At 41.4% G+C, this 19,854-nt stretch overlaps 1 protein-coding gene and 1 pseudogene across 1 annotated transcript; one reads left to right on the top strand and one right to left on the bottom strand.

Moving 5' to 3' along the window:
* Window positions 1–3,400: 3,400 nt before the first annotated feature.
* Window positions 3,401–7,087, top strand: LOC129666078 (chromosome-associated kinesin KIF4A-like). The gene has a single exon (XM_055593101.1). The coding sequence runs from the start codon at window positions 3,401–3,403 to the stop codon at window positions 7,085–7,087; it is 3,687 nt and encodes a 1,228-aa protein (XP_055449076.1).
* Window positions 7,088–13,315: 6,228 nt separating this feature from the next.
* LOC129666077 (brain protein I3-like) lies at window positions 13,316–17,280 on the bottom strand (annotated as a pseudogene).
* Window positions 17,281–19,854: the final 2,574 nt, after the last annotated feature.

Raw genomic sequence — 19,854 nt, 5'->3', positions numbered from 1 at the left:
GTCACAACCCATGTGAGGGTGGGCTTTCTGGTGACGCAGCTGCGTTTGAGTTACCCCTGTTTCTCATGAATCACCCCTCACAACACGGTTACCAAGCCTTGGGAACGCTCGTTGGTTCGCCAGAATGGACGCTGGTGCAGTAGGTTCTTTAGTCCGTTGCTGGCTCCCTTTCTGGAGTGAGTAGACACGTGTGTTGCATCTCGCCAGGAAAAGTCTGTCACACAACACACGTGACAAGCTTTAATTGATTGCATGAAGGCAGTGCTGCTACATTGGGCACCACAGACCCATGATTACAAGAATTACTTCAGAGCCCTCGTAGCTGTGTTTGCTGTGTTTTTTTTTTCCCCTAGAAATACCAGTTAACCAGACAGTCAGATTGCCGAACCTGAAAAAATAAATCAGAATTTTTTTTATTTGTTTGTTTGTTTGTTTTTGTTTCTTGGTCTTTCATTTTTGTTTTTTTTGAGACAGGGTTTCTTTGTATGTGGCCCTGGCTATCCTGGAACTTCCTTTGAAAACCAGGCTAGCCTCAAACTCACATATATCTATCTGTGTCTGCCTCCGAAGTGCTGGGATTAAAGGTCTGCGCCATCATGCCTGGCTTTTTTTTTTTTTTTTTTTTTTTTTTTTTTTTTAATAGATAAGGCTTTCCTATGTAGCTTTGGCTATCCTGGAACTCAGTAGACCATGCTGGCTTTGAACTCAAGACATTTGACATTTTCCTGGCTCTGCCTTCAGCTGCTGGGATCAAAGGTGTGTGCCACTACTGCCTTGCTATATATTTTTATAATGCAACTATCAACACTTACTTTGGCATATTCTGCCTGATCTTTAAAAAAGAAAATTAGTCAAAAATATCCAAATACATACACATATGGATACCTATAGATAAAAGGTTTTCACTAGCAAATCAATGTTAGGGATTTTTCCCATGTTATACTCACCTATGAGAAAAATGGCATATGTTCAAGGGAAATTTGCATATTGTTTGTACTAGCTGATTGATGGCAATGATATTATATAATTACATATAATTATATAGCCACACGTGGGAACAGCCCAGGAAGCAGAAAGATGAATCATTTTTGATTTGATAAGTCAAAGTCAAGGCATGGGGCTGGTGAAGCATTTGGAAATTTAAGGAGGAAAAATCCCTGGAACAGGAGCGCAGTAAGAATGGGGAGCTATGAAATTTACACAGTAAACATGTCTAAACCTAGACCCTCCTGCTGCATCGGTTCAGAACAGCTTTAAAAGGACAAGCAGTGGAGGCCAAAATCAAACTAACAAACTGGCAGAGATAATAACCATCAGAACCAGAGGTGAGACAGTCTACGGTTTTGTTCTGTTTTTGTTTTGTTGTTGTTGTTGTTGTTTTAAATCAAGGAAAATATCTGCCTTTTAGATTGACAGTAAAAATAGCATTTCTTAGAATTACAAACCAGAATCCAGAGTTGACACACATTAGCTTCAGTGTCTAGTTTTCAAACAAACAAACAAACAAACAAACGGCAAGATTAAACAGGCAAATATAATTGATGTTATGGGGGGAAATGAAGACAATCAGCTGATTCAAATTTCAGTGACCAGGCAATGGGTGAACTGTTGTTTGTACAAATCTGGGCATAGATGGAAGGAAAGTGTTCAAATGAGTGATAATAGTTAATTCCAAACAGAGTTAAAAATGTATATAAACAAAACCAAATGCAAACAATAAGGCTTTAGTAAGTATGATAACTGAAGTAAAATATTTGCTAAATAGGATCAATAGGAGATTGAATAAGGTAGATAAGGAAACAGTGAATTTAGAGATAGACAATTTGCCTAATACTAAAGGAGAAGGAAGCTGGTTGGAGATGGTGATAACGTACTACATATTTCAAAAAGTTAGAAAAAGGGAATTTAACCTTTCCACCATAAATCATGAGATGCTGTCTCATATAAAAAGAAACAACAATAGAAAACAAAAACAAGAACAAGAACAAAAACAATACACATTTGAGGAGTATATTTAACCTTATGCAAACATTACACAATATGTACTTTTCTTGAAATACCATTTGATACCCCAACTAACGTACAATTTTTACATTTTAAGTATCGGTTAAATTTAGGAAAAAAATGACTAAAGAAATCTAATAGTTTTAGAAACTTGTGGGACAATATCTGTCTTGCCTTTCAAATTGTTATAATTAGAGTCCTAAGAAGAAAATAAACAAAAGGGCAAAAAACAACACAGAAATAATTATTGAAGGCTTTCAACATTTGGCAGATACAAAATATGGAGCTCAGATACCTACTCAGGAAAGTACAGAAAGAAAAATATAAACATGTACAGAGAAAAATTACATTACACATTACATACAGAGAGAATGATTAAAATTTAAAGCTGCCTTCTTATCTAGAAACAATAGTGCCAACTGACTTTAGAATGGCATTTTTCAAATGCTGAAGAAAAGATAAAGCAATGAGAAATGGTATATCTGACAAAATTATCTTTCAAAATCTAGGTGACTAATAAAAATCTGTTAGAACTCACAATATGTTTAGCAAAGCTGTAAAATGAAAGAAAGGTATACAAAACAGACTGTGTGGAATAGATTTGACAGAATAAATATAAAAGGTATACTCTTGAATACTGCATGACATTGTTGACAGAAATCAAAGATCTATATAAATGGAAAGATGGCTCATGATTATTATTTGGAAACTCTACATTAATAAAACCATGTCAGAGGCAACTAAATTATTTGCAGATTAAACAGAGTCCCAGCAGGATATTTTGTAGTTACTGGCAAAGTTATCTTAAAACTAAGGAAACCAAAGGAACTCAAGACTATGAAAAAAACAAGTCAATTGAGAACAAATGAATCGGGGCTTCTTCAAAATTTAGCACAACGTCACAATATCAAGACCACATGGTATTAACAAAGATTAGGCGCACAGGTTAAAACACTAGTATAATTTTCCAGGGAGATGTTAAAACAACTCCATCAGGAAAAACCAAACACCAAACCATACACCGAAGAAAACACCAAACCAAACACCAAACCCCATACTGCACCAAACCAAACCAAACAACACATCAAACCACCAAACAACAAACCAAACAACAAACCAAACACCAAACCACCAAACAAACCAAACACCAAACCAAACACCAAACCAAACAACAAACCAAACACCAAACCAAACCAAACCAAACCACCAAACAATACTCCTCAGTATAAGGCGATGGAATGCATGCTCAGGGCTCCGCTCACAGGCTGCCTGCTCTCTGATTGGCTGGCCCCTCAAGGTTTGGAAACAGCGGTTAAAACTCCAGTTGCGAGGAAACCAGGAGACGGGGAAGACCAAGGAAAGAGCGATTGGCTTGAGCAGATGCCGAGTTTCGACCATGAAGGAAGAGGTGAAGGGGATCCCTGTGAGAGTGGCACTGCGCTGTCGCCCCCTCTCTCCCAAAGAGATTGGCGAGGGCTGTCAGATGTGCCTTTCCTTTGTGCCTGGGAAGCCGCAGGTGGTGATTGGCACTGACAAATCCTTCACCTTCGATTTTGCGTTCGACCCGTCCGCCGAGCAGGAGGAGGTCTTCAACACCGCAGTAGCACCTCTCATTAAAGGCGTATTTCAAGGTTACAATGCCACTGTCCTGGCTTACGGGCAGACTGGCTCTGGGAAAACCTACTCGATGGGAGGTGCCTATAATGCCGATCAAGACAATGAACCAACCACAGGGATCATCCCTAGGGTAATACAACTGCTTTTCAAAGAAATGGACGAAAGGACCGAGTCTGAGTTCACGCTGCGCGTGTCATACTTGGAGATTTACAATGAAGAGATTTTGGATCTTCTGTGCTCACCCTGTGAGAAAGCTACTCAGGTACATGTCCGGGAGGATCCCAAGGCAGGGATAAAGATTGTGGGACTCACCGAAAAGCTGGTTTCCGTTGCCTCTGACATGGTGTCCTGTTTGGAGCAAGGAAACAACTCTAGGACTGTAGCGGCCACAGCTATGAATTCCCAGTCTTCCCGATCTCATGCCATCTTCACAATTTCCATGAAGCAAAGGAAGAAAACTGACAAGAATAGCAGCTTTCACTCTAAGTTGTGTCTTGTAGATCTTGCCGGATCAGAAAGACAGAAGAAAACCAAGGCTGAAGGCGATCGTCTGAAAGAAGGTATTAATATCAACCTAGGACTCCTATGCTTGGGAAATGTCATCAGTGCTCTTGGAGATGGCAAAAAGGGAAGCTTCGTGCCCTACAGAGATTCCAGGTTAACTCGCCTGCTTCAAGATTCCCTGGGAGGCAATAGCCACACTCTTATGATCGCCTGCGTGAGCCCTGCTGATTCCAATCTAGAGGAAACATTAAATACCTTACGCTACGCTGACAGGGCTAGAAAAATCAAGAACAAACCTGTAGTTAATACTGATCCCCAGACAGCTGAAATTAATCATCTGAAGCAGCAGGTCCACCAGCTGCGGGTGTTACTGCTACAGGCCCATGGAGGTAACCTGTCTGGATCTACAGAAGCAGATCCTCCAGAGACCCTCCAATCTCTGATGGAGAAGAATCAGTCTCTGGCAGAGGAGAATGAGAAATTAAGCCATGCTCTGAGTGAGGCAGCTGGCCAGACAGCACAGATGTTGGAAAGGATCATTTTGACAGAACAAGCAAATGAAAAAATCAACACCAAGCTCCAAGAGCTCAGGCATCACTCGGCCTGCGAAGTGGATCTCCAAAAGCTAATGGAGACGCTGGAAGACGAGGAGTTAATAGAAAACGTAGGGAAAATTCACAGCCTGCAACAAGCAATTATTTGTCTGTCTGGTGAAACCATTGCTTTCCTGGCTGCAGCCACTGAGTCGGCAGTGGAGGTAGAAGCTCAAGCATCCGTCAGTCCAGAGAGGAGGAGGTCTTCTAGCGCGTTCACCATACAGCATGCTCTGCGCCAAGCACAGATGTCTAAGGAACTCACTGAGTTGAATAAAGTCCTTGCTCTGAAAGAGGCCCTAGCTAGGAAGATAATTTTCAATGGCTGCCAACTACAGCCCATTCAGTGCCAGTATGAGGCCAACATCAAAAGTCTAGAATCGGAAGTCACCAGTCTGCAGAAGGAAAAGGAACAGTTGCTTCTGGATCTTCAGATGGCAAAGAAGGATGCCAACCAAGCCAAGTTGAGTGAGCACCGTCGCAGATGTCTCCAAGAGCTGGAGGCTCAAATAGGTGATCTGAAAAAGAAACTACACGAGCAATCTAAGCTTCTGAAACTAAAAGAGTCCACTGAGAATACTGTCTCCAAACTGACTCTGGAGATACAGATGATGAAGACCCAGCGAGTCCAGTTAATGCGTCAGATGAAGGAAGATGCTGAGAAGTCTAGACAGTGGAAGCAACAAAAAGACAAAGAAGTAATCCAATTAAAAGAGCAAGACCGTAAAAGAAGGTATGAGCTGCTTAAACTTGAAAGAGACTTCCAGAAACAGTCCAACGTGCTCAGGCGTAAAACTGAAGAGGCAGCAGCTGCCAACAAGCGCCTCAAGGCTGCCCTCCAAAAGCAACGGGAAGCAGCAGATAAACGGAAGGAGACTCAGAGCCGTGGATTAGAGGGTACCGAAGCGCGAGTGAAGAACTGGCTGAGAAATGAAATTGAAGTTATGGTCAGTACCGAAGAGGTCAAACGCCACCTGAACGACCTTCTTGAAGAGCGGAAGATCCTAGCCCAGGACGTGGCTCAACTTAAAGAGGACAGGGAACCTGGGGAGAACCCACCTCCTAAGCTCCAGCGGTGCACCTTCGCTAGCGATGAAGTATGTGGCCATGTTTTAGAGGCAGGGGATTCTATTACAAAGCAGACTAAAAGTCTAGAGGCTGAAATGGAGCTCAGGAGTGCTCAGATTGCTGACCTACAGCAAAAGCTCCTGGATGCGGAAAGTGAAGAGAGGTCAAAACGCCGCTGGGAGAATATTGCTACAGCGCTGGAAGCCAAATGCGCTCTAAAGTATCTAGTTGGGGAGGTGGTCTCCTCCAAACTTCAGGTCAGTGAGCTTGAAAGCAACCTGAAACAGAGCCACGCCAGCTATTGTAAAATGCAGAAGATGCTGTTTGAGGAGCAAAGTCGTCTCGTTGAGGTCGAGACAGAGTTGAAAGCTGAGTTGCTCAAGGTGGAGCAAAAGCACCAAGAGAAGGTGCTCTACCTTCTCAGTCAGCTGCAGCAAAGCCAAATGGCAGAGAAGCAGCTGGAGGTGTCACAGAGTGGAAGGGAGCAGCAGCTGCTGAGCACACTGCAGTGTCAGAAGGAAGAGCTTAGAAAAATGCAGGAAGTGTGTGAACAAAACCAGCAGCTTCTCCAAGAGAACAGAACGATCAAGCAGAAACTGACCCTCCTTCAAGGAGCCAAAGGCCAGAAATCTCATCTTCCCGAGGATGGCTTTCAATGTTCCGATTCTACCTTTGACTACATCCCACCTCCGCCCAAACCATCCCACATTAGAGACAAGTTCCTGAAACAAAACATAGAGATTGAGGAGCTAAAGTATTATTCAGAGGATTCTGTGAGTGCATCTGAAGATGGTGACGCTGATGATAAGGAGTGGAAACCCAGGAAACTGGTTAAAATGTCTGTTAAGACTGTCCAAGGGTGTTCCTGCAGGGGGTGGTGTAGGAACAAACACTGTGGGTGCAGGAAAAAAGGGCTGGATTGCACTGTGGCCTGTGGCTGCGACCCCACAAGGTGCAGGAACCACCAGCAAGAGCAAGACAGCTTGGGCACTATTGATTGGAACCAGGATTCTGATGACTCCTTCAAACTGGAGGATCCTACAGAGGTCACCCCAGGACTGAGCTTCTTCAAGCCTGTCTGTGCCACTCCCAACACCAAGATCCTTAAAGAGACGTGTGATAAGGATCAGGTTCTGTTCAGGAAGACTGCTCTTGCAGTTTCCTTAGATCTCTCAGGCACAGAACACAGAGCAACAGAGTCTCAAGCAAGTAAAGCCACAGGGAAGAAAAAGAAACGAGCTCTGGCCTGCAACAGCGCCTTCTTTTCTGGCTGCTCTCCCACCAAAGAGGAGACTTGCTGAGAGTGTAGGCGGCTCTACACAACATCTGCCCCGGCAGAGACTTTTAAGGCGCAGTGGGGGGGGGGGGGGGGGCTTGCTCTCTAATGGCTTTCCTGGATTTTAGTTTCTTGCTATTGAGAAAAAGGGACACAGCATTACCGAAAGAAAGAGCATCTTTGTTGAATGTCGGCCTTTTGTCTTCAGACTCCCACCCAGACCACTATTCTCCAGAATGGAAGCCACCTACTGGTGACCCAGAGACCCTTCAGGAATGCATCTTCAGGTCAATCCAGCTCTTTCTTTGTGATACCTCAATGGTGTCTGCTTTTGGAGATGAGGCTTAGGCCTTCCTCTCTTGAGGTTGTCTCAGCTTAAAATAGAAACCTGGTCCAGATGGAGGCTGGGCTCAACTCCACCCTGTCCCAGAAACCAGCCTGTGACCATTCCTGTCCTGACTCTGGATTTTAAAAGTTTTAACAGGATGCCCAAATTGCTTTTATTTTTAAATGTTGAATAAATCGGCCTTAGCTATTCCAAAAATCACTATTGATTCTTATGTACTGTAGTATACAAAAAATGAATGTCAAAGTTGTTCAATGGGGAAAAAAAAGTTAAACTATAGATAACTGGAACCAAGAACAGTAGTAAACATTTAAGACCTTGGATCAGGCAATGATTTTCTGCATGTGACATAAAAGCGCAAGGAACAAGTTTTTAAAACCCTCAAAAGAAAAATAAAACTTTTATGCATTGGAGAATGTGAAAACACAAACTGCAGAGTAGAAGCAAATATTTGCAAATCATATATCTTATAAGTGACCTGTTCCTAGAACCTATAGATAACATAATTTACCAATGAAAACATAAGAAGCCCAATTAACAGTGGGCAAGGAATCAAAATAGCATTTCTTTAAGAAGATATTCAAGTGACCAATAAACGCAAGAAGTACCAGGAAGCATTAGAGAAATGCAAATCAAAACCACGATGAAATAGCATTATAGCATTTAACATACACTAGGAGATTATAATAAGCATTGGGAAGGATGTAGACAGAATGTGACCCAATCAGTCTGAGGTAGGAAAGAAAAGAGTACTACCATTTTGGGAAACAGCAGTCCCTCACCATAGAACCCAACAATTCCATTCCTGGTTAGGTACCCCAAAGAAATGAAAAAAAAAAAAAAACAACAACAACAACCTATTTCCACAAAATAGAACTATATAGACAACAGCATTAATTATAAGAGTCACAGATAGAACCAAGTCCAACGTTCATCTAATGTGTAAAGAAAATGTGCTATGTCGACTATAGACAATTACTCTCCCATACAAAGAACAAACATTGACATTTCCCTGGCTATGTCTGGAGTTTGGGCACATGAAAACTAAAATAGGCAGCTACCAATACCATGTATTGTATTTTATTTATACAGGCTAGGCATAATTAAAATATCTCCGGAAAGGAAGAGAGATGGGATCAGAATAGTGTTCATTTAGGGCTGAAGAATCCATAAGGAGAATGGAGAATGACGCCATGTCTTCCAAGATGATGAAATGTTATGAAATTATATACCAGTCAGCTTGTACAACTCTGAATGTACTACCAACCAATGAACTTTATAAGTTCAGTGGGTGAACTGAATGCTCTGTGAATTTATCTTAATGAATCTGTTTAAAATGACGGTGAAATATTTTGTTGGTTCTGAGAGATCAACTCCAGAGGGTTCACTTCCAGCAGACTGCAAAATGCTGGAAGATGTTGATGCTAAAGAGAAGTGATGTCAGATCTACAAAAAGCAATAGAAGTAATTGATTCAAATACATTTCATCTAACTGATTTATTTTTTGGACAGGCTGCAGAGATAGTGTTTTGTTCTGTATTACAGACCAGCCTTGAACTTACAGTAATGCTCACGTCTCTACCTCTCAAGAGACATTGGAATTATAGGCATGTGCCATCATGCCTGGCTAATTTGTTTTATCATCACCATCATTATTTCTTTTTTAGTGTGTTCTAATTGCTTGAAAATATGCCTTTTAAAATTAACAACTTATTATATCATACTGTATTATTGGATTGAAAGCATTTGTAGAGATACATTACTGAATTTTCTAACTTGTAAAACAACATCCAATAAGAAAGAGTATGTGTCTTCTCAAAAACATACCATAGAATAAAATAAAACATAATTACCAGAGATAATTTAAAGTAGAAGTCGCCATGGTATGTGCTGTTCATGATTATCATGTTGGGAGTAATGCCTCTTGATGTAAAAATACCCAGAACTGTCCTTGAAAGATTTAGTTTTCAGGATGGAGAGATGGCTCAAGAGGTTAAGAGCACTGGCTGTTCTTCCAGAGGTCCTGAGTTCAATTCCCAGCAACCACATGATGGCTCACAACCATCTTTAATGAGATCTGGTGCCCTCTTCTGGTGTGCAGGGTACATGCAGACAGAACATTGTATAATAACAAACAAACAAACAAACAAATCTTTAAAAAAATATTTAGTTTTCACTTCAGAAGAAACAGAGTTTCTTTAGGAAAGAAAGGGATATAACAAGTAACGAAGGAAATATAACAAATAAAAATAAGAGACTGCCATGAAGAAGCATAATTAGTGAGGGGAAATTCGGGAAAAGTAACTGCAGAAAAAGACTGCTATCTGTAGTGAATCCCACCTCCTGCAACGGAAACCGATTTTCACAAGCATGTCCTCAGAACTCAGTATTTAAGTTTCCTAAGATTTTCACTTATGCTTATGGGAATGCACTTAGTCATAAAAATGGTAAGCTTATATTTTTCATAATTATAAAATAAAAATGATCTAGTCACACATACACAAGTACAATTTTATTAAACGTATTGCTTTGTGACTCAATTAAAAAGGATGTGGATTGAGAATTCTCTGTTTAGCTCTTTACCACATTTTTAAATTGGATTAATTGATTTGTTGCTGTTTAACTTTTTGAGTTCTTTATATATTCTGGATATTAGCCCTCAGTCAGATGCAGGGTTGGTGAAGGTCCGTTTTGTTCTGATGACCGTGTCCTTTGCTATACAGAATCTTTTCAGTTTCATGAGGTCCCATTTATTGGTTGTTGATCTCAGAGCCTGTGCTGTTGGTGTTCTCTTCAGGAAGTTGTTTCCTGTACCAGTGAGTTCAAGGCTCTTCCCCACTTTTTTTTTTCTTCCCCACTTTTTCTTCTAGCAGGTTTAGTGTGTCTGGTTTTATGTTGAGGTCTTTGATCCACTTGGATCAAAGTATGGATCTATTTGCATTTTTCTACATGTAGATATCCAGTTAGACCAGCATCATTTGTTGAAGATGTTATCTTTTTTCCATTGTATGGTTTTGGCATCTTTGTAAAAGAAAAGTGTGTTGGTTTATGTCTGGGTCTTTAGTTCAAATCCATTGACCCACCAGCCTGTTTCTATGCCAGTACCATTCAGTTTTTTTATTACTGTTGCTCTACAGTACAGCTTGAGATCAGGGATGGAGATCCCTCCAGAAGATCTTTTATTGTAGAGGATTGTTTTAGCGATTCTAGGTTTTATTCCAGAAAATCCAATGGCAGAGAAACACTTAAAGAAATGTTCAACATCCTTAGTCATCGGAGAATGAAAATCAAAATGACCCTGACATTTCACCTTATACCCATCAGAATGGCTAAGATCAAAAACTCAAGTGACAATACATGCTGGAGAGGATGTGGAGAAAGGGGAACACTCCTCTATTGCTGGAGGGAATGTAAACTTGTACGACCACTTTGGAAATCAATCTGGCGCTTTCTTAGATAATTAGGAATAGTGCTACCTCAAGATCCAGCTATACCACTCCTAGGCATATATCCAAAAGAAGCTCAAGTATACAACAAGGACATTTACTCAACCATGTTCTTAGCCACTTTATTCGTGATAGCCAGAATCTGGAAACAACCCAGATGTCCCTCAGTTGAGGAATGGATACAGAAATTGTGGTACATTTACACAATGGAATACTACTCAGCAATGAAAAACAAGGAAATCATGAAATTTGCAGGCAAATGGTGGGAGCTAGAAAAGTTCATCCTGAGTGAGGTATCCCAGAAGCAGAAAGATACACATAGTATATACTCACTTATAAGTAGATATTAGATATAATATAGGATAATCATACTAAAATGTGTATACCTAAAGAAGGTAAACAAGAAGGAGGACCCTGGGTAAGATGCTCAATCTTCATTCAGAAAGGCAAATGGGATAGACATTGGAAGAAGGTGAAAATAAGGAAAACGACAGGAGCCTACCACAGAGGGCTTCTGAAAGACTCTACCCAGCAGGGTATTAAAGCAAATGCTGAGGCTCAGAGCCAAACTTTGGGCAGAGTGCAGGCAATCTTATGAAAGAAGGTGAAGATAGAAAGACTTGGAGGGGACAGGAGCTCCACAAGGAGAACAACCGAACCAAAAAATCTGAGCCTAGGGGTATGGACCCCCTGCACAGAGGTAGCCCATGGCAGTTCAGTCTCCAAATGGGCTCCCTAATAAGGGGAGCAGGGGCTGTCTCTGACATGAACTCAGTGGCTGGCTCTTTGATCACCTCCCCCTGAGGGGGAGAGCACTCTTACCAGGCCACAGAGGAAGACTATGAAAGATAGTCCTGATGAGACCTGATAGGGTAGGGTCAGATGGAAGGGGAGGAGGACCTCCCCTATCAGTGGACTGGGGAAGGGCATGGAAGGAGATGAGAGAGGAAGGAAGCTTAGGACTGGGAGGGAATGAGGAAGGGGCTACAGCTGGGATAAAAAGTGAATAAACTGTAATAAATAAAAATTACATTAAAATATTAGTTAAATAAATTTAAATACTAAAAAATTAAAAATAAGGATGTGAAAGAATTGAAAAAAAAAAGGATATCAATTTATTGTCCAGTTCCCAGTTTTAAAAAATGATGTGGAAATATCACAGCACGAATGCTGAATTTTTACTAACATTTTTCTTTTGGTATGAATCTCATTTATTTAAAACAGTGTCTCTCACCATTCTCAAACTGAAGACTGTAAAATAATAGAAGCAGCACTTTTTTGCGTTATCCTTAGCTTCAGGGCAGGCCACAGCCTTACACCTCTGTGTGAGCCCTGTGCAAGTCTATCCCACTGTACTTTAGAAAACAGTCCTGCGTAGTATTCCATCGTGTAAATGTGCCACAATTTCTGTATCCATTCTTCAGTAGAGGGACATTTAGGTTATATACAGATTCTGGCGATTACGAATAAAGCTGCTATGAACACAGTTGAGCAAATGTCCTTGTTGTATGGTGGAGCATACTCCACTATTAAAAACAAGGAAATCATGAAATTTGCAGGCAAATGGATGGAACTAGGAAACATCATCCAGAGTGAGGTAACCCAGAAGCAGAAAGACACACATGGTAATAAGCAGATATTAGCTATATAATATAGTATACACATACTAAAACATAACCTAAAGAAACTAAACAACAAGGAGGACCCTAGGGAGATGCTTAGTTCTCTTTCAGAAGGCAAACAGGATAGACACCAGAAGTGGCAGAAGAGAGGAAACAGGATGGGAGTCTACCATAGATGTCCTCTGAAAGGATTCACCCAGCAGGGAATCAAAGCAGATGCAGAGACCCACAGTCAAACTTTGGGCAGAGCACAGGGGGTCTTATGGAAGAAGGGGGACAGGGACAATAGAAGGATCTGGAGGGAACAGGAGCTCCACAAAGAGACTAACAAAGCCAATAAAGCTGGGCCCAGGGGAGCAGGCAGAGACTGATATATCAACCAAGGACCATGCATGGAGAGGACCTAGACCCCCTGCACAGATGTAGCCCATAGGCAGCTCCATGTGTGTAACCTAGTAAGGGGGCAGGGGCTGCCTCTCATGAATTCGGTTGCCTGCTGTTTCATCACTCCCCCCTAGTAGGCAACCTTGCCAGTCCATAGAGGAAGAGCATCCAGACTTGATAGGCTAGAGTCAGATAGTGGGGGAGGAGTAGTCCCTTTCAGTGGACTAGGAGATGGGGGGAGGAAAAGGGAGGGAAGGTGAGACAGGAGGAGATGAGGGAGGGGCCAACAATGGAGACATAAAGTGAATAAATTGTAAAAATAAATAAAGAAAATATATAATTAAAAATACAAAACAAACCAGTCCTGAAGCTAAATCAAATAAAACTATTTGATCACACAACATTTACATTAGAAAAGATGGCTGAACGAAGGAAAACTGGGTGTGTTGTTCCCTCTAAGTAAGGACGGCTCCGCAGTTGGGGCACCTTCGCCTCCTCAGTGCAAAGCAGCAGATGAACCCAAAAGGAAACAGGAGTCTGGCCAAAAAGATACCCAGGCAAATGAAGCAGTATTCCGGGACACCAACCCTGCAGACCCGGCAGCCTCAGACCGACCAAAGATGGAGTTGGCAGGATATCCGGTGACGGTTTGAATGTTACAGACCCTGGGGTGACTGGTGGGGATCCCTGTGACTAGGCAGGGAAAGGGAGGCTGCGGGGTGGGGGTGGGGGGCGTGGTGGGGATGGCCTCTGCGTACCTCATCCGTGGTCACCCTGGCCGGCCTCCAGCTTGTCCGCGGGCAGGCGTTTTTGCAACAGAGGTTTGTAGTCAATTGCGGCCAACCCGGGCCTTGTGTGGCAGGCTCCAGCCTGCCTCCCTTCCTTCGCCCTGGCGCTGACGGCGGTGTTCTGGGCAGCTCGGCCCAGTGAGGGGCCTGAATTTTACTGAGAGGCTTAGACAGATACTGAGATTTACCTGTTGGTTCTCCTAGTAATGAAGGAGACTGGGACTAGAGAGATGGATTAGCATTTAGGAGCACTTGCTGCTCCTTTAGAGAACTTGGGCTCCATTCCAGCACACACGATTGTTCGTAACTCTCTCGTTCTGGGGAAACCAACACCTTCCTCTGATCTCTCTAAGCACCAGTCACGTACATGATACATACATACATACATACATGCAGTGAAAACACTCACGCACAGAAAAATAAAATAAGGAAATCTTACTTGAAAAGAATAGTTCGTGAGTTTCCCGAGTTTCAGGGTTTTAGTCTTAGAAATGGGGAAACAGCTCAGGGGCACACACCTGCGATTCTACTATTCAGAAGGCTGAAGCAGAAGAATTCCAGGCTGTTCTGGGCTCAGTGGTGGACCCCGACACCCTCTAAGTAATGAAAATAAAGGGTGAGGCCACGACAACAACATTTAAAATATTCAACATAAGTTGGGCAGAGTTGAAAGTTCTGGGGGTATAGAAGCGAATAAAACTGACAAAAATTACGATGACCTTTAAATTTACGTTCTAACGGTGTTTGGCAGGGAGATAAACTGGCTAGATGGAATGGTAGGTGAACTTTTAGACAAAGGGAAAGGCAGACCAAGAAAATAAATATAAAATACACCACGGGATAAAATAGTGAAGGGAGAGAGGGATTATAGGAATTGGGGAAGTAAGTCTGACTAATTTCTCCAAATTACATTTTTGTGTGCGTGCGCATGTATGTGTGTATGGGAACACATACCACACCATGCATGTGGAGGTCAGAGGACAAGTTGAGGCCGTCAGTTCTCTCTACCATGTGGAAACTAGAAACCAAGCTCAGGTCATGAGGCTTGGTGGCCACGGCCCACCACTCACCGCTGGTCTGGTCTGGGAGGTCTGATTTTTAGAGTGCTCGTCAGAGCAAAAGCTTTCCCTCAGGAAAGATTGGGTGTGAAGAGTAAGTTTCACCATGAGCACAGAACACTTTGATTTTACGTGCAAACGCTTTAAAAATGTGATGGTGTAAGACATGCCACGCCAACATGTACTATATTGTTAGTGTGTAAAATGGGTTAGAATAGTAGTTTTTTAAAAAGATTTATGTATTTATTATTTATACAGTATTCAGCCTGCATGTGTGCCTGCAGGCCAGAAGAGGGCACCAGATAGAGATGGTTGTGAGCCACCATGTGGTTGCTGGGAATTGAACCTTTAGAAAGAACAGCCAGTGCTCTTAACCTCTTGAGCCATCTCTCCAGCCCTTAGAATAGTCATTTTAAAACTAAAAATGGAAAGTGGAGATGGCTCAGGGGATAAGAGCCTTGTTGCTCTTCCAGAGGACTTTTCTTCAATTTCCAGTACCCATACTGTGGCTAAGAACTCTGACTCCGACAGACTCGATGGTCTCTTCTGACCTCCATGGGCAACAGGCATGCACATATATGCGTGGTTCTGTGGAGTACACATACATAGATATGCACAAAATATCCATACACATAAAATATATAAATCTCCACACAAGGTTTTTAAAACAAAAAACCCCAAAACAAACAAACAAACAAAACAAAACTAAAGCCAAAGGATTAAGTAATTTGTGTCAGGGCATACAGCCATAAATAGCTGACCCAAGATTTGATCCCAGCTTTGTAAGTCTACCTTCCTTTTCCTATAGTACAAAACCATAAACAAAAAAATGTACAGGCTTCTCCAGAGTTATAGTTCAAAACTTAAGTATGTATTTGGTATATCAAGCAGGAAATTATGGCCCAAGTTAAATGAGACTTAGGGATAAATTATGTGTCTTCATAGAATATTATTATTTTATTATATTTGTCATTGATTTTTACATAATTTGTGCTTTTAAATTAAATAATGTCTGTTTTTGCTAGCAATTGTTACATAGATTCTCTCTCTCTCTGTGTGTGTGTATTGAACCCAAGGCATGCAGCATGGTAGTCTTGTTCCCTCTTTCTTTTCTTTTTTTTTTTTTTAAATTAATTGCAGCTTATTCACTTTTTTATTTGATTGTTTAAAATCTCCCATCACTTGAACAGAAAGGTCATATCACCTCTTCCACAAAATGACAACTGCCACATGGTCCTTGTTATACAAGGAAAACTTTATTTCTGCAGGTCATGTGAGGTGTGTTTCCCTGACAGGCTAAAGGATTAAAATATAGTGCAGAGCATGCTGGGCCATGATGTCAAGTGTGCAGAGGGTGACAAAAACCAGTTTGTGACTCCCCAGTTCTTCACTCTCGTTATAAGAATAAGATGGACAGTGAAGAAAGTTTTGGTGTTTTAAGACCGGATTTTCTAAGTTTGTCCTGAATTGTCTTGAACTTGCTGTGTAGTCCAGGATGTCCTTGAAATAACTGCTATCTTCCTGTCTTCACCATATCAAGTACTAGAATTATAGATTTACACCATCACACCAGGATAGAGAGGGAGTTTTTGCTCTAATAGATTGCTGCTGGCAGGAAGAGGTTGGAAGGAAGACCCCTTCATCTTACCTTGGAAGGAAAAGCTTGTAAATGTTACAATTGAAAATATAGCATTTAACTCTGTAGTTTGGAACACAGGCTTGGACTTCTGCTTAGTAAAAGAACAGGATAAGGATTTGGTAGACAGGATAAGTCATGGCATTGTGAGAAAGTTATTTTAGGGGCCCTGCACAGCCACAGTTTGCTGGGGCAATATGGATATATGAATGCTTCCTTTAGGCTGCTAGCAAGAACACAATAGCTTAAGGTCACCTAGTGTCCTGATCTCAAAATTATTTTGGAATCACAGCTGGACCTCAACAGAAAGCATTTCAAGGCATGGCTGAATATGTTTAGGAGCCAATGAAAGAATACATGACTATTGGGGCTATGCAAATGCTTTTCCCAGTTTGGAAAGACTGTAGGTAAGACATAGCTAGAAGTACAGTAGATTGGAGGGGGTATGAAGGACCAAGTTCAAGCACCTCAAGATAAAGGCTAAGCTTTGCATCTCCCTGATCTAGAAGGCTCAGTTGTATGATGGTCATCTCAGGATCTGCTAGGTAAGGCTAGGGGCACTTTATGGCTTCTTCCTCCCTTTCTACAGTTTGAAGCATAAAAGTCTGAAGGTAAAAGCAAGAGAGTACAACAGAATCTAGTAGCTGTTCAGCCCAGGAAACTGTTTTCCGTGTGTCTGGAAACACCATAATTAGCCAGGATCAAAGTTCAAGAAAAGTCACAACACCATAAAAGTCACGTTGCCTGTGCTGCACATTACAGGGCAGGCCCAACATGGACATTGCTTTACCTCTGGTGCCCAGCTGCTCTGGGGTCCAGTTAAACCCATTTGCATTTAAATCATTCCACTGAGTAGCAGTGCCTTCAACCCTAAGTTCTGGCACAAGGAAAAGTACAACTTCAAAGCTTTTCAAGTGTGTGGGCGCCCCTCTTACCATTTATAGGATTAGTTATAGGGCAGTCTTCTGGGCTTTTCCGTTGAAGAGGATTAGATTGCACACAGCCTACTCACTCTAGCATCGCAGTTTCCCAGAGCCTTAACATCCCTTCATCAGCACTAAGCCAAGGGATGTCAGGCATCTCTAACTTCTTTTCAGTAGGCCATCTTTTGACAAATGCTTCAGCCAACCATACTTTTGACATTCTTTTAAAGTATGTGAGCGTCACATGAAGCCCATAATTACCACTCAAAGGTTCCAGTTTTATGTTCCTTCCACCATCATTAAAATCCATACACATATTCTAAAATCCATACACATATCCTACACATAGTCTCCAGACTTCGTTCTATCTGAATGAATTAGGAAACTCATTAAGCTCTTTAGTGGTGTAGCATACCTTTTTATGGACTATACTTTCTACTTTGTGGAAAAGACAGACAATCAATATCCCTCTCAACTAAGTTATTACACAGGGCCGTAGAGTGTATAGATCCTTGAGGCAAAATTGTACATGTGTACTGTTAGCCTCTTCAACGGAAATCAAATTACTTCTGGTGGTCCCTATGGACCTAATAATAATATTAATTGCATCATCACTGCCTGGCACTTCAGAATAATTTAATTATACCCCTGCTTTTATATCAGACTGAACTGTGTACTGCTTTTCTCACACATGCTCTAATTTACTACCCCTGAACTATTGCTATTGTGTTCTGAGACTACCTTTGAAGGGTGCCTTTTCCTACATGTGCATATACAAATTTAATCTGCTTTTAAGGCCTAGAAATACTTTTCCGCTTTACATATAACCTGCCTTAACAACCTTCTTGTTCACGGCCAGATACAACCATTCTTTTCATTGACAGAAATTCTTTTTTAAATTTACTAACCTGATAACTTGTCACACAAGAATTTTATATCTGTTCAAATAATAAAATAAATCTGCTTTTAATGTTAAACATTTTATGACTTGGAAGTAAGAAGTGCTACAACAGAAGTCTGCAGATGAAACTTAGTAACAATGGGTTCACAATAATTTTGTGAACACACCTGGACCACAGTAAGTAGATAATACATGAGAACACTGAGAAAACTGTCCAAAATAATGTTAAATGCAAACATTTTAACTGTCAATGGGGACGGGATATGAATATGACTTTCTGAGAGGGAAATAAACAGTTGTAGTCTGATACTTACCTTTATTCTATACTATTCCTGATGAAAATTCAAGCACATTCAAAAGTAAAATCATAGCACATGTAAGTGGCAATTCCGTCTGTAATAAATATAAATAATTTTCATTCAGTTACTCTGAAAATATTGTTTTCAGTCTTTAAAATTAAAAACCACACTGAGGTAAAGAAAATATCTCTTCAAGCTAAAAATATTTTCTCTGACTTGACAAAAGCAGATGATAGAGCTGGTGGTTGATGAGTAAGCCCACAGCCTTGAGTTTGACCCCAGCACCTAAACCACTGTTGGCCAAGCAACAAAACCCTGAAGCAGACACACAGCACTTGACTACGCTCTAAAGCTCCTATTGAGGATCTGAAATCTGTAGAACTATCGTCATTGTGAGAGACGGAGGGGGTGGGGCTCTGGATTTTCTTCAATATAGATTAACTATGGGAGAAGTGAGATTTATGCTTCTGGAACAATTAGATGATCCGGACCCTGGATCAACAAACACTCCAGGGATGACAGAGCTGACAATCTCTCTTCTTTGACTGTTTTAATGATACTTTGGGAGAGGCAGTCTACAAGGTCCCAGGCACCCTTGCATGTTCTTGCTGTGTGTAGAAATAATGCAATTGTCGGATGCTTTTTATCCAGGGCTTTTTCTCAGGGTTGTGTTTGAAGAGAACAGATGTGGAGGGAGTTGTTTTGCACCAGTGGGCCAGTTTCCATGGTGACGCTCTGAGTGTTAGTACTCTTCCCCTGTGATCCTCTCATTCCCTGGGTTAGTGTCTATTATAGGCTGAGTCAGCTCTAACAAAATTCACATATTGAAGTCCTAACCCCTAGAGTGTGATCCTCTTTGGAGAGAGGGTCTTTAAAGAAGTGACTAAGAATGAGGTCATTGAAAGATGCTCTAACTGACAATGTCAGGTGTCCTTAAAGGATGAGTAAACTTGGCGTATACCTCTAATCTCAGCACTTGGGAGGCAAAGGCAGGAGGATCTCTGTGAGTTCGAGGCCAGCCTAGTCTTCACAGCGAGTTTCAGGACAGCCAGGCCTACACACAGAGAAACCCTATCTCAAAAAAAACCACACACACACACACACACACACACACTAAGAAAAGAAAATACTTTTGGACTTTTGAAGTAATGGAACTGGAAAGAGCTTCATGCTGATACTCTGCCTATGCTTTTCCCTGTGAGTAAAGATGCCTTTGGTCTCTAACCTATGAATATAAGGTCTTTAGCCTGTGTCCAAGAAAATAGGCACAAGACTAAGTTGACAACTTTAAGTGAACTGAAATACAAACTCTGGGGAGCGCGTGATAACTGATGAATAAATTAAGCAGTATTTTTTCTCCGTCAAAATTGGTTTTGCTTGATTAAAAGC

Source organism: Psammomys obesus, unplaced genomic scaffold (genome assembly GCF_907164565.1).
Source record: "Psammomys obesus unplaced genomic scaffold, mPsaObe1.curated_primary_1811, whole genome shotgun sequence".
NCBI classification, from domain to species: domain Eukaryota; kingdom Metazoa; phylum Chordata; class Mammalia; order Rodentia; family Muridae; genus Psammomys; species Psammomys obesus.
Note: the sequence above shows the minus strand (reverse complement) of the source record. Positions and strands in the feature narration are given on the sequence as shown.